The following is a 14,024-nucleotide window of genomic DNA, read 5'->3' on the forward strand; positions in this document are numbered from 1 at the left end:
ACACAAGATTTTAGAGCATGGGGTAAGATGTGTCAGTTAGGCAAGATGTGCAAACATATATTATATTATATTAAAAAGTAAAACAGAGCTCCCCACTCTCCCTGATTCACACCGATTGCAGATTTTCAGCAGAATATATATATATATATATATATATAATTTTTTTTTTTTTTTTTTTTTTTTTTCTCTCTTGGTTTAACTTGGGTTAGTTTTGTTCTTTTTATTTGAGTTATGTTTTCGTTGTGTTTTGTTTCTTGTTTGGCTTCAATTTGCTTGGCTAAGGTTGGCATGATTTGGTTTTGTGTTTTGATTGGCTTTGGTTTTGTTTGAATTTTCTTTTGTTTTGTTTGTTGACTTTGTCCTTTGTTTTGAGTAAATTTTTTGGGGGTTTGGTGTGTTTTGTTTGTTTTTGGGGGGGCGGGGGTTGGTTTAGTTTGGTTTTGTGTTTTGTCATTGGATTTTCTTTGTTGGAGCTTTGTTTGGGCTTTTTTTTTTCTTGACTTTTACAGTTTTGTTTGGTTTGTCATTTTTGTTTTGCATGGGTTTTTTCGCTTTTTTCTTACTTATGCATTTTTTTGTGAACAGAATCTTAGAGCAATGATTTCAATTCAGACAAAGTTGGTGTGAATACTTAATGTTTGGTTCTTTTGTATTATTTATTTGGATCTGACTTGGTGGCAGACCTTTTTTTTTCCCTCCAAAACTTGTCAGCTGGACTGCAGGAGTAATATATGCTCTGCTCTGTTGCTTTTTCTGTCTCCTCTCTATGTACCTGTAGATGCTGCTCACTTTCAAACCAATCATTTCAAGCAGCAGAAGGAAAGAAACTCCATAGTGCATTATTAAAGGAAGTCCTTTTTCCTTAGCTTGCATCATGAGGAATTGTATGTGAGTGGGTGTATGCGGTCGGAAAAACACACATGAAAAATTGATCAGTGAAGGTTAGATGTACACAGCAGGTGCACCGGGGTTGCAGGAAAGCTCTGCTCAGGTTTTAATGCTCGGTCGCTAGGGCTGAAACTCCATAAATCATCTCCCAGTGGTGCTTGTTTTTTTGTTTTTTTTTGTGGGGTATGATGAACAAAGCAACACTATTTCAGTTTGAACTCAAAAGTAGATCAGCTCAACGTCTTGTCTTCATCTGATGTGTCCAGATGTGCAAATAGGGTTTATTTCCTTCTGAAGAAGCGAGATGTGTTTATTTTCTGGAAGTGTGTTGACCTCGTCACATAGGTTGTGTGTGACAGGAACGACTCTGTTCTCTTTCAACCTGACAGCTGCGCTCCAACGAACAATGTCTGCGACTCCTGTCTCTCTCTTTGTCATTTTTAGTGGTGTTTGCGAAGTCAAGCTTCACTGTTACAACGTAGGGTTAGAGATTTGTTAAAAAATGACTCTGTCAGAGCCGTAGCACTCTGACATATGGTTAAAAGCACTTGGGGCATCCAGAGTTCGAATCCTGACTTATCAAAATAAAGAAAGTTTAAGCTTCAACTGACCCTTGAGTGGTAACAGGGATTTAAGAAGGACTTGCAAGACTTTTTAAATTAAATTTTCTGTAGTAGGTGATATAATGATTGCTGATGATAGTGCTGGATGTCAATAAGTGTTAGTTGTCTTGGTAAACCATTAATCTGGGTTGTTTAACTGTTTAAAAAAAAGAAAAAAAAGAAGATAAATCTCTGATAACACGTGAATAACACTTTCAAATAATCGTGAAATACATAATAATGATACAAATTATACACAAAGTTATTATACTGTCAGGGAGGACAGCAACTGGGAAAATGAACCTACTTAGTAAATGAAGTCATTTAATAATCTATATTGTTTAACTGTAAATAAAATGAATAATATATTTATAAAAATATAAATATAATTGAAATAAATATATTTTTATGCTAAAATTGTTTTAAAGTCAGTGAGGACTATGACTGGGAAATGTTTTTATTTTATTGTATTAAATAATCTGACTTGTTTAATAATTAAACTAGAACACAAATACCCATAATAATAATAATAATAATAATAATAATAATAATTATTATTATTATTATTATTATTATTATTATTATTATTATTAATAATAATAATAATAATAATAATAATAATAATACTATTATTATTATTATTATTATTATTATTATTATTATTATAGTTCTTATTATTTATAATTATTTTCTTATTTTTTATTAGTACACTGTTGATTCAATATTAAATGGTCACAATTATTGTAATGTTTGCTTTAAAAAAAATAATAAATATATATAATAATAAATATATATATATATCTTTATATCTTTTTTTATCTATTTATCTTTTTTTTATGTTTTCACATATTTAATAAATTAAATGATTTTTTTGAATGAAAAGAAGCCTCTAGACCAAAAAGCATTTTTAAACCCCAGACCACTTTTTTTTTAACTTTTTTTCTTCATAATTTGGTGTCTGCCTACATCTCCAAATGTCTATCTCAGGGCAGCATCCTAATAGTGCCACTTATGGAGGTGGACTTTTAGATCCAGTTCACATGACACCTTAGGAACCACATGGCAGCACCCTGCTAACATCCTGAACATCCTCCTTCTGTTGTCTTGCAGGATCTCAAGGGCTTCATCTGTGCTGCTGTCAGATCCTTGCTTCCAGCTTCGCTCCATCCAGTACCTGCTTGGAGAAGGAGACGCCGGAGACGCCGGAGCCACCAGTGCAGACCAGAAACACTTCTCTCTGCACACATGTAAGCCAGGACCAAACACGTGTCCTCTCACCCATCCTACTGCTGTGAGACCAGAGCATCTCGTGCACAATCAGTGGGATGTTAAACTTAGTCACCGTTGTATTTGTCGCATTGCATACTTTAATATGCAGCATTTTACGGTCTAAATATACTCCTGTTTCTTAGAATAGACTTCCATATCCAGTGACGTGAAAGTGATTGTGTTCTTAAAATATCTCCCGCTCCGCCATTTCTCCCAGCTCTGATTTCAAACGCTAAGATCAAATCCATGCCTTATAATTATAATCTATAACAGGACTCCACATACACTAAATGATTTATTTCCTCTCAGCAGGCGAAATTGAAATGAACAGTTTCAAGAATATATTGTCATAGCTGTATTTTATTTTTATTTATTTTTTCTTCTTCACACTTCACATCTTTATTTATTTATTAGCAATAATTACCCTAATTATAATTATGGCTTGCAGTCATTTCAGAATTAATGATGTTGTTTATCACATGTCAGTATTTGGTGAGAAAAGCCTTAAATAAAGATATATATTGTATATATAAATGTCAAAAAAAAAAAAAAAGGTAAAACATTTTAATGTTTATTTTTATATCCCTTTTAAAAACAGGTCATATATTATTATTATTATTATTATTATTATTATTATTATTATTATTATTATTATTATTATTATTATTATTATTATTATTATTATATTTTTCTTTAAATTAAAATTATTATAACTATTATTCATAGTGTTAATGTGTAAAAAATACTAATATACATATTTATTGTTTATTTTAATATGTATTTTTTTATTATAAGCATTTTGCGCATATTTTATATTAGTAGATATGAGGTATTGTTTTATCAGATTATTTTTATATAATGAATGTACTCCATTAACGCTATAATCACAGCTGTATTTTTAATGTCGTTAATGGAGTAATCTGCATTGAAGTAGCCATGAAACTGACATCAGGAAATCCTCTCTCCACTGTACTGCAGTGCAAATCGATTGGTCCAGCACTGAAGCTCAGGTCTGCTTTAACAGTACAGACCCTCCACCTGAATCCACCGGCGCCGCTTTACTGTAAAAGACCTTGATTAATTATTTACACTAAGTGGATGCATTTCCATCTCCACTGTGCCCACACTTCTAAACTGCTCTGCTTGAGGAGAGAGTCGGGCATAACAACCAGCTCTTTAGCCATTCAAGAACAACACTGAGAGTTTGTTCACAGCATGTGAAAGAAGAGTCTTTCTGATACTCCGTAACACCCTCCAGAAACATTTACTAGAGATTTATATATATCAATGCTGTCAAAGCAGTTAACCGCGATTAATTGCATCCAAAATAATAGTCTGTGTTTACACAATATATGTGTGTGTACTCTTTATATTTCTTATGTATATATAAATATACAGACCCATGCGTTTTGTACACATTTGTATATTGTGAAAATATTTAATATGTATATATTTATATTCAGCTAATTGATATTATATAAACATACGTATTTTCTTAAATATACACATCCATGTGTGTGTATTAATATACACATAATAAATATACGCAGTAGACGCACATATTGCATAAACACAGACTTTTATATATAAATATTTATTTATATACACAAACTTATAAATATATATAGCAATAAATATTAATGCATAGCAATGTTTACATTTTTGTATAAATAATAATAATAATAATAATAAATGACCTGGGAACATTTTTGAATGTTCATGTACAATTCGAGCTAATTAATAGGTATTTTAATCTTGTTTAGAAAATGTAATGGCCATAAAAGCATGTTTAAATGATCACAATAGTAATTATATCATATTTCATGAGTCATGAATATAAATAAACAAATATTTAGTCGCCTGGTACTTCATCAAACTACCTGAAGTGGCCAGGGATTTGCATCTTTAAAGTGCGGGCGCTTAAGCAAAATTTTGGAAATATTTTTGTAGAGAGGTGTTAATAGTGTAGCGAAGTATCTTTCAAACCTAAAGCTTTCTGTTGGTCAACATGAACAATTTGCGTTTCCAACTTGATCCTATTGTGAAATATTTAAACGTCACAGAAAAATCCCAATGGTGTAAATTCCTATTGAAATGACCAGATTTTGTGACAATTTGCCAGCCAACAGTAAATGTCAAGCAATACGAATCAGTTTGGAATCGTATCGTGATTCTCTGAATCAAATGAGTCGCAAGTTGCCTACAAATTGACAAACTGTAGATAGAAATCAGATGTCCGTGTGTCCACCCTCAGGTTGATTTGAGTCTTGAGTCGTTGTTTATCACCGAACTCTTCGTTCAGAGCGGTTTTCTTCACACTGCCCATTGCGCTCAGCTCTGCTGGACAGTATGGTGTGATCTCCAGGCTTATGAGGAAGAAGCCGGTCTCTTTTGTAGTCATAGAGACCGAGGGTCGCTATGGACACCATGTTGTCTGTCTCTGCTTTGGCTCCTCCCCCCCTCCTCTGGTTTCCAGCACTAAACTGGGTCATTGCCATCAGACTCCGTTCCTGAGATCCGATTGGTTGGGACTTGTCCTTGGGTCTTTTTCAACCTGTTGCCTGAAGACTCCAGGGACACATTACGGTCCCGCCAACATCTGAACCCAGTTGAGCAGCATGGGATGGTTAACTCAAGCAAACAGGGACACTCGGAGCCCCAGGACTTGTTTTTAGATGTAATTGGGTTACACATTTGTGACTTTGTCGGGATTCCAGACTAAAAAGAGAGACTGTGTTCAGAATAGCTGCTAATATAAGGTAAACGGTGTTCATATTTTTATTGTTGATAATATAATAGCAATGTCTGTAATTTTATCATGCACATTTTTGGAGTGACAGTGAATCAGTTCCATTCACTGGGCTTTGATTTGATTAAGTAATTTTTAGGTCCATAATGTAGCAATGTATGAATAATAGTTCACTTAGAGGTCACTTTCAAACCCAGCTGCTTTCTGTTGGTCAACATGATTCATTTAAGTCCGTTGGGAAATCTGCGTGGAGAAATCTTTTGCCCCCAAGTGAAATTCCAGATTGCCAATTGCACTGTCCCCCGATTCCATGGATTTGGGAAATTATTGGATTTATCCTGTGAAGGTTTGGTCATGAGAATCAAGGTGAAATAACATTCTCTGAGTCGCATAAAGTGAAGTGAAGTGGCGTGACATTCATCCATTCATCCATGTACTAGAGAGGCATGGGTTACTTGTGGATTATTGTGATGTTTTTATCAGCTGTTTGGACTCTCATTCTGACGGCACCCATTCACTGTAGAGTATCCACTGGTGAGCAAGTGGTGTAAAGCTACATTTCTTCAAATCTGATGAGGAAAGAAACTCATAACACCTGGAATAAATCTTAATAAACTTTCAGTTTGCCATGGCAAAAAATGTCAACATCTCCTGATACTAATTAATAATAATAATAAAAATATTAGAATTTGTAATAATAGTATAATAATTAAAAACAGTATTTTATAATGAGGTCATATACTGAGAGCTTTTTACACTGCAGTACACATAAAAAGCTGTACTCTGAACATGAAGTATGCAGAGAGCAATGCTCTGGTATTTCTTTCTGTAGTCAGAGAAAGAAAAATTTACTTTCTCATGCTGCTCCACTTCTCTTCTCAAATCTCTCCTTCTAATATTTCATGAATTTCTTCATGTTTATGTGTATTTTTCCCCTCAGCTCATTACAAAACTGCGAACAAAGGGAAGGTGCCGCCTGAACAGTATTAATTAGTATGTGGAAATATGTACCCTGCTCCATTATTTATTTTCTCTGCCAATATCAGATGTTGTGTTATTAAATTAAAACTGCTACGCTCCCTCATGCTAGCAATGTCACATCTAAGAAGTGCATCTGTCTTTATTTTATAGATCTTTATTAACGCTCTTGGCCAAACTTTCCTTCGATAGCAAGTCCAAGTCTGCAAGGCGTTTCAGATGTGAAAGACACTGATCTGTGCTCAGAATGTTATTTATTTATATCATAACATATTGTGTGTGAAGTTTAATGGAAGAGTTAGTGAAGTAGAAGTTGCTATGTTGATACTGGCATCATTCCCTGAGCCGCTGTTGATATTGTTAATGTGCTGTTTATTCTCCGGTCTTGAAAAAAAAAAAAAAAAAAAAACAATTTCTTAGAGAATGTATTTTTTTCAAATGAGTACAATTAAATCATGAAATATGTAACAATACAATGAAATTAATATTTTATATAATAATATGTGTAATTATTAGCATATTATTATGAAGGGTTCAACATTAAATGAGCATATAAAATCTTAATAAATGAGTGTAAATATATTAATGCAATCGGAATATTAAAAGTAAATCAGAATATATAGTTATAAATCTGAATATGTATATGTAATCAGAATATATAGTTATAAATCTGAATGCATAAAAGGAAATATAAAGAAGTAGATCAGCTATAATTCTGAATGTGTAAATGTAATCAGAATATGTAGTTATACATTTGAATACATAATTCAGAATAAAACGAATTAAATCAGAATATAGTTATAAATCTGAATATGTAAATGTAAATCTGAATATATAAATGCAATCAGAATATGAAGTAAATTATAATATATAGTTATAAATATGAATACAGAAATCAGAATATAAAAAAATTTGATCAGAAAATAGTTAAAAATCTGAATTAATAAATGTAATCAGAATATAAAGTAGATCAGAATATATAGTTATAAATCTGAATATTTAAATGTAGATCTGAATATATAAATGTACATCTGAATATATAAATGCAATCAGAATATAAAATCGGAATATATATTTATAAATCTGAATATATAAATGTAAATCTGAATATGTAAATTTAATCAGAATATGAAGTAAATCAGAATATAGTTACAATTCTGAATATATAAATGTAATCAGAATATAAAGAAGTATTAGTATTTCTCAAGATTTTCATGATTTCTATTAATATATCAAACTTGTAACTATTTTTTTCTTGTTTTTTTTACATAAATTCATGATTTACATTTATATATTCAGTTTTGAATATATACATTCAGATTACCTATATATAAAAATGTTATGAATATTATATATAAAAAATAATTATATTATTATGTATATAAAATCGTTATCTTTTATAATTTAGTTCTATTTATTTTTAATTCAAATACATTTAAATGTATTTTACACATGCACACACATTAATATGCAATTTTATATTATACAAATATTTTATTTTAAAATATTGAAATATTAATTATCAGGTAGTATAATATAATTTAATCTAGTAAGTACATTTTATGTAAAAAGGAAACTCAGACTTATATCTACATATTGTCATTTTATATGTGCTTATTCAGAATTATAACTACATATTCACAATTTACATCAATATATTCAGACTTATAAATTCAGATTTACTTCCATGTATGTGTGATTTACATTTATATATTCTGATTTACTTCTATATATTCTGATTTATAACAAATATATTCTGATTTGCTTCTATATATTCACAATTTGCATTTATATATTCAGATTTTATATAATCACTTCCTGTTTGGTGCTTTGTATGTATTAAATAAAAAAATATATATTTTTTTTTTATTATCATATTTTTAGTTAAAATAAATGTCAGCACGCACATATACACACACAAAGTTATTACTTTAATACTCTTATTTTTAGAATTTAATTTATTTGTAATTTGATATCATATAAATATTTGTAAAATATATTTAAAAAATAATATAGTGTATTATTATATTACATGAATTGATTTAACAGTGGAACAACTCAAAATCAAATCTGATGTTAAAAAGAAAGTCCAGTCCAGCGTGTCAGATTGACTTCCATGTACACTCGGCTACAGCAGCCATATATAATGAATGAGTGCTGGAGGCAGAGCAGATACATTGTGCCGGCTTACAGAAAGACATTCATACCAAAGAAATCAGAAGAACGAGAGAGTAACGAGGAAAGACGGGCCGTAGGTGGTCCACATTAGCACTTCAAAGGGTATGTCCACCGCCAAGCGCTCGCGCCGATCTGTACAGGATCTAATGACAGGCCAAAATACCACAGCCTTCCTCAAACCAGCGCAGTACGACCGTCCCGTCTCATTATCCCAGCGGCTCTGAAGGAGGATTCACAGGGATGCTAATGGCCTTAATGACATTAAGCCGTGTTCCTATCACAAAGCCACCAGTTTGGATGGGGATGCGGCAGCTTTTGACATTGATCCTCCAGGGCGAGTCGAAGGACTAATTAATGTGTAGATGGTGTGGTAAAGATTCCTGGTCTCCTCTGAAGGACCACACTGTGTGTGGGAGGCTCGTGGAGAGTTACTTGTGTGGTCCAAACCCTTATTAAAACATTTAAGAGTTCGTTTAGCCAAAATACTGTCATTATTTACTCTCATTGTGTCCCGAACGCGTCTGCCCTTACTTCTACTGGGGAAAAAAAGAAGATTAATTGGAAAATGTTAGCATTTCTTTTTTAGATTGGGATCTAGTGGTGACAACTGAAGTAATACATAACACTTTAATACGCTATATTCCAATTTTGTATGTTAATTATGTATAATTAAAGTTTATAACAATTCATTTTGTATGCAAGCAAAATGGACATTATAAATTCTTCCAATGAATTGAATTGAATCAAAAGCTTATGAATATGGACCAAACAGATTTTTTTTTCTCCCCTTCGTTAATGACCCCAGTTTACATTTATTTAGTTTTTAGAATGTTCCATATATATATATATATATATATATATATATATATATATATATATATATATATATATATATATATATATATATAATTTATTTTTTATATATATAAAAAGTTACAATAAATACATTAAATAATGTATTCCGGTTTTAACTAAATATATATAAAAATAAAAAAATAATATAATGTAATATATGATTTCATTGTGATACTGATTTAATTTATAATAATTTACATATTTTATATTGTATATGAGCATAGGACTTCACACAAATGCACTCAGTGAATCTGAATTAAATGGCATTGAATTGAAAGCTAGTGAAAAATTTTTTTTTTTTTGGATCATAATAATAAAAGAAATATGAATAAAATATACAAAGAAGTGAATCAAATTAATCTTGAATACTGAACATATTTTTATTTTTATTAGTTTTCCTTTTCATTTTTGGAGGTCGCTGGCCTCAGTCCTTGTTTATTTTTGTTGTAAGAATGTTCCCTTATTATATTTTATAGCGATTATTTAATTTAAAAAAAATTAGCTTAAGAATCAAATTGAATCTAAATAAATTCATAGTAGCTCTTTTTAAATTTTTGTTTTGTCTAATTATACAAAAATATTTATAAATATTTCCACGTAAATATCACTGCAACGTTCATAATGTGCAGGTGTGACGCATGCTCTGCAGCAGGGTCTCCAGAAAATCACCAAACTTAGAAGGCACTTACCCGTCCGTCTGCCACCATCATGACAATCTGACAGAGCTTCTGGATGGGTGCCGTCAATTATTGGCAAAGTACACACTGTAACGTCATCACACACGGAAGACCCGAATCTCAACTATTAAGACTCGCCGAAATCAGACTCGTTTGTCCTGCTTGAACACACATAACACACTCAAACATGAATAACAGAAGCGTAATAAATTCAGATGTTTGGATTATAATACTGTTTCGATTATAATATTATTTTAGGCTTTCACAACAAGGACAGTTTTTTTTGTTGTTGTTTTTTTTATTTGATGCCTTTTTTAAATTAACATGAAATAATAATTGCAAAATGTAATATAAAAATAATAAAATGTAACAAAATGTATCATTGTATAATGAAATTATAATTGCAGTTACATAATAATAGATGATTAATAAACTTTTTTTTATTATAACATAAATTGTAATAGTAAATTATAAAAATGTATAAATTATAACACGTATAAAATGTTCTTTTACATTAATTGTTTTAGCTTTGCACTTGAAACGATTTTTTATTTACTCAAATAAGATGCCATTTCATTCTGAGATAAAATGTATACAAATCTTAAATGTAGATACACACACACACACACACGTTGCATGTATGTTTAAATTAATACCAATGAATAATTAAATATACCACTTTATAAAAAATAAAACATTAATGATTTTTTTTCGTAAACTGACATTTTTTTCTTCCACAGATTAAAGTTATTAATTTTGGTCTAAACTGTATATTATATGTTATGTTGAAAAAATGAAATATAATATATATATTAATATTTTTGTTAAATTGTAACTATAACAACAATAACAAAAAAGTATATATACCAGGCGTCTGTCAGCAGTTGTTAACTGAAACATGCAAACTAGCCAAACCTTGCCTCCGTGTTTTCCCCTGCTGCGTGATTCTAGCTACAGTCATTTTAACATTAGATCCCGTAACGTAGTGCTTTTCCACTTCGTCTTCCACTCACAATCAAGACGCAGACTGTCATCAGTCCAACACAGTTATGATTGCCAATGTCAGGTCCAATTCTGCCAGTTCCAGACTAGATGAGCATGAAATTGCTGCAGGAAAGTAAAAACTGAACTAGACCTTTGGCGCTTGCAATGAGTCTAAAATTATCAAGCCGCATTCAAGATGAGCCAAGGAGGGTCTTTCTTTCACACCGTCCCCCTCCAGCATTTCAACCTACTGAGTGACGGATTGACAAATGACGTAAATGCAATTAGAAAGTCTTTTCTTTGGCATTGATCTTTTTTTTTGATCGTGTCAGTCCGGGCTGCTGAACGGGACTTAGTAGGGGTGCGCAATAAACATCGTACGATAATTAATGCAAAATCCACGTTCATTATCATCGTTTATTTGCGCAGCTTGTCAGTTAACAACGGTTCTGTGTAGTAACAGCTGCTCTATGTGAAATCACACACCTGCTGGAATTTACCACTGATTAGAGAACCGGCTTTACTGATGAGATGACCTTTTATTATCAAATTATTTCATTATTATAAAATAATGATTTACTATAAAAACGTGCATTCAAATTTATTTAAATGGATAACTTGTAGTTGTAAAGTTGTAAAAAAGGCCCAAAAAGTACAGTGGAAAGATAATTTTTGAATCATTTTCCTAGATGTGCAATTAAAAAGATACTTTGCTTTATGATTTATATGTTGCTTGCAAATATTGAATTTAAATTTAAATGTATGCATTTAGCAGACGCTTTTATCCAAAGTGACTTACAGTGCATTCACAGTGCATACAGTCCTATCATGTGTTCGCGGGGAATCGAACCCACAACCTTGTGCTTGATAACACAAAGCTCTACCAATTGAGCTACAGGAACACTATATATATAAATATTTAAAATATATATAAATATATTTTTATTTTCTTGTTTTACACATGGGGTAAAAACACTGCTTTTTAATTATTTTTTGTGATATTTTTAAATGTAAAAAAAAAATGTATAAAAACACATTTTTTTTTTGTTGTATAAATGGAAGGATTGTATAGTGCATTCTATAGTGAGGTTGAGAATCCGGCTCATGTTTAGTCGTGGTGTCTGCGTCTGCATCGTGGGAAAACTCAGCAGTGAGTGCTTCCTGAAGTTCACACTGTGTAAAGTCTTACATTTGTTGTGATTGTTTTTGCGCAGATACGGACTACATCAGCGCGGAGGAAGAGCAGAAGGTAGAACAGATGCTAACGTTCCTGACGGAGGAGTCCAAGCAGGCAGCTGCCAGCACAGCGGTGAGTACAGCTTCAGCAAAGAACAAGCAGCCTCTCCATCATCCAGATCTGCCTCTGCCTCACTCAAGAACTGCCAGAAGTAACATTTGATATTTGAACATTTCAGTATTCCAGCATAATAAACTCCAGATATTCAGTAATCATTCAAATATTTAGACAATGACAAAGAAACAATCATTAGTTGATTTATTTATCATTTTTTGTTTGTTTGATAAAAATCGAGTCTTGATGAATTAAGGTATGTATTTAGATGGGATGCAAACATATTTATATAGAATCCAAAAAATGCACAAATAAGACAAAAATGGCCTAATATTGTGAAATATGCAAGGTCTGGTTGAACTAAAATTGTTGGGGAAATTTTTTTTAAAGAATGCAAAGTTTCTTCAGTTGTTTGTGGGAAAACGAAACTTTTGCGAGAGAACTCAACGTTTCTTGGGGGAACGGGGTACTTTTGGGAGCATGCAGTACTTTTGCAAGAAACTTTTGCCAGTTGTTTGAGAGAACAAAGTTTCTTGGGGGAGTGCACAAATTTTATGAGAGAATGCTTGGTTTCTGGATGCTTGGAAAGCAGTATTTTCGCAAGAGACTGCAACGTTGCTTGGGTGAATGCAATACTTTTGGGGGAACACAATACTTTTTTTTTTCTCAGGAGAACAAGATACTTTTCCAAAAGAACCCAACATTTTTAGGTGAACAAAACTTTAAAGAGAGAATGCAGAGAACTTTTCCCCAGATCTCATAATTTTTTTTATGCCATGTCTTTTTAGTGGCTCTGTAATTCATGCAACAAATGACATAAGAATGGTTTTACGTGCAAACTCATAAATTCTCCCTGCTGGTTTTTCCTAATGTGTCGAACTGATGTGTACCTGACTGTCATTCAGCAAATGACACACACACAAAACATCTACACGTTTTCAGTGGATGCATAACATGGTTTTGAAAATTAGACACATCCTAGAAACTGACAACATATAGATCCAACTGTCCTTTAAAAGGCTCGTTTCATTCACGAAAGTGAAGCGATTCATTCATCTATGGTATCTTCTTCCCCGTCCTCCTCCATCTTATGCTCTTAATTTATAATGGCTCTTCCTGTTGAACTGAACCAATGGAAGTCAAGGACAGCTTCAGTGTCACCACAGTAAACTACTTCTTTATGGTCCTTTAAGCACAAATCCTGCTGTAGCTTTAAGCAGTGTGACGGTGGGTGCGAATAAAAGCCTGCTAGTGATTTTATGAAGTGGAATCACAAAGTTCCCAGAGGTTTCTGTGGCATAATGTTAATGTAATGGCAGGTCTTTCCTCAGCCGGTCCAGCGCAGCATTAGACAGCAGAAAGTGAAGCTCTTCCCCCAAGAGCTTCCCCTCTGCAGAGAAACATGATCCATTCCCATCTCCCACAATGCAGCAGTAGACCCACCTCAGCACAGAGCATCCAGTTCAGTTCAGATAATTCTGCTCTGCAGTCTGCTGCATCACAACAACACCAAGAAAGAGCTTGATTATGTTCTCTAATAGCTATTTAACCTT

At 32.2% G+C, this 14,024-nt stretch overlaps 1 protein-coding gene across 3 annotated transcripts in view; it reads left to right on the forward strand.

Annotated features, from left to right (window-relative positions):
- Positions 1-14,024, forward strand: part of LOC113065150 (E3 ubiquitin-protein ligase RNF123-like) — a 126,407-nt gene that overhangs the window by 77,546 nt on the left and 34,837 nt on the right. For all 3 annotated transcript variants that reach the window (XM_026236369.1, XM_026236367.1, XM_026236368.1), the window contains exons 36-37: positions 2,601-2,737; positions 12,395-12,489. In XM_026236369.1, coding sequence (XP_026092154.1) covers positions 2,601-2,737; positions 12,395-12,489 — 232 coding nt within the window. The remainder of the gene's footprint in view (positions 1-2,600; positions 2,738-12,394; positions 12,490-14,024) is intronic.

The sequence above is a fragment of the Carassius auratus genome, chromosome 47 (genome assembly GCF_003368295.1).
Source record: "Carassius auratus strain Wakin chromosome 47, ASM336829v1, whole genome shotgun sequence".
NCBI lineage: Eukaryota > Metazoa > Chordata > Actinopteri > Cypriniformes > Cyprinidae > Carassius > Carassius auratus.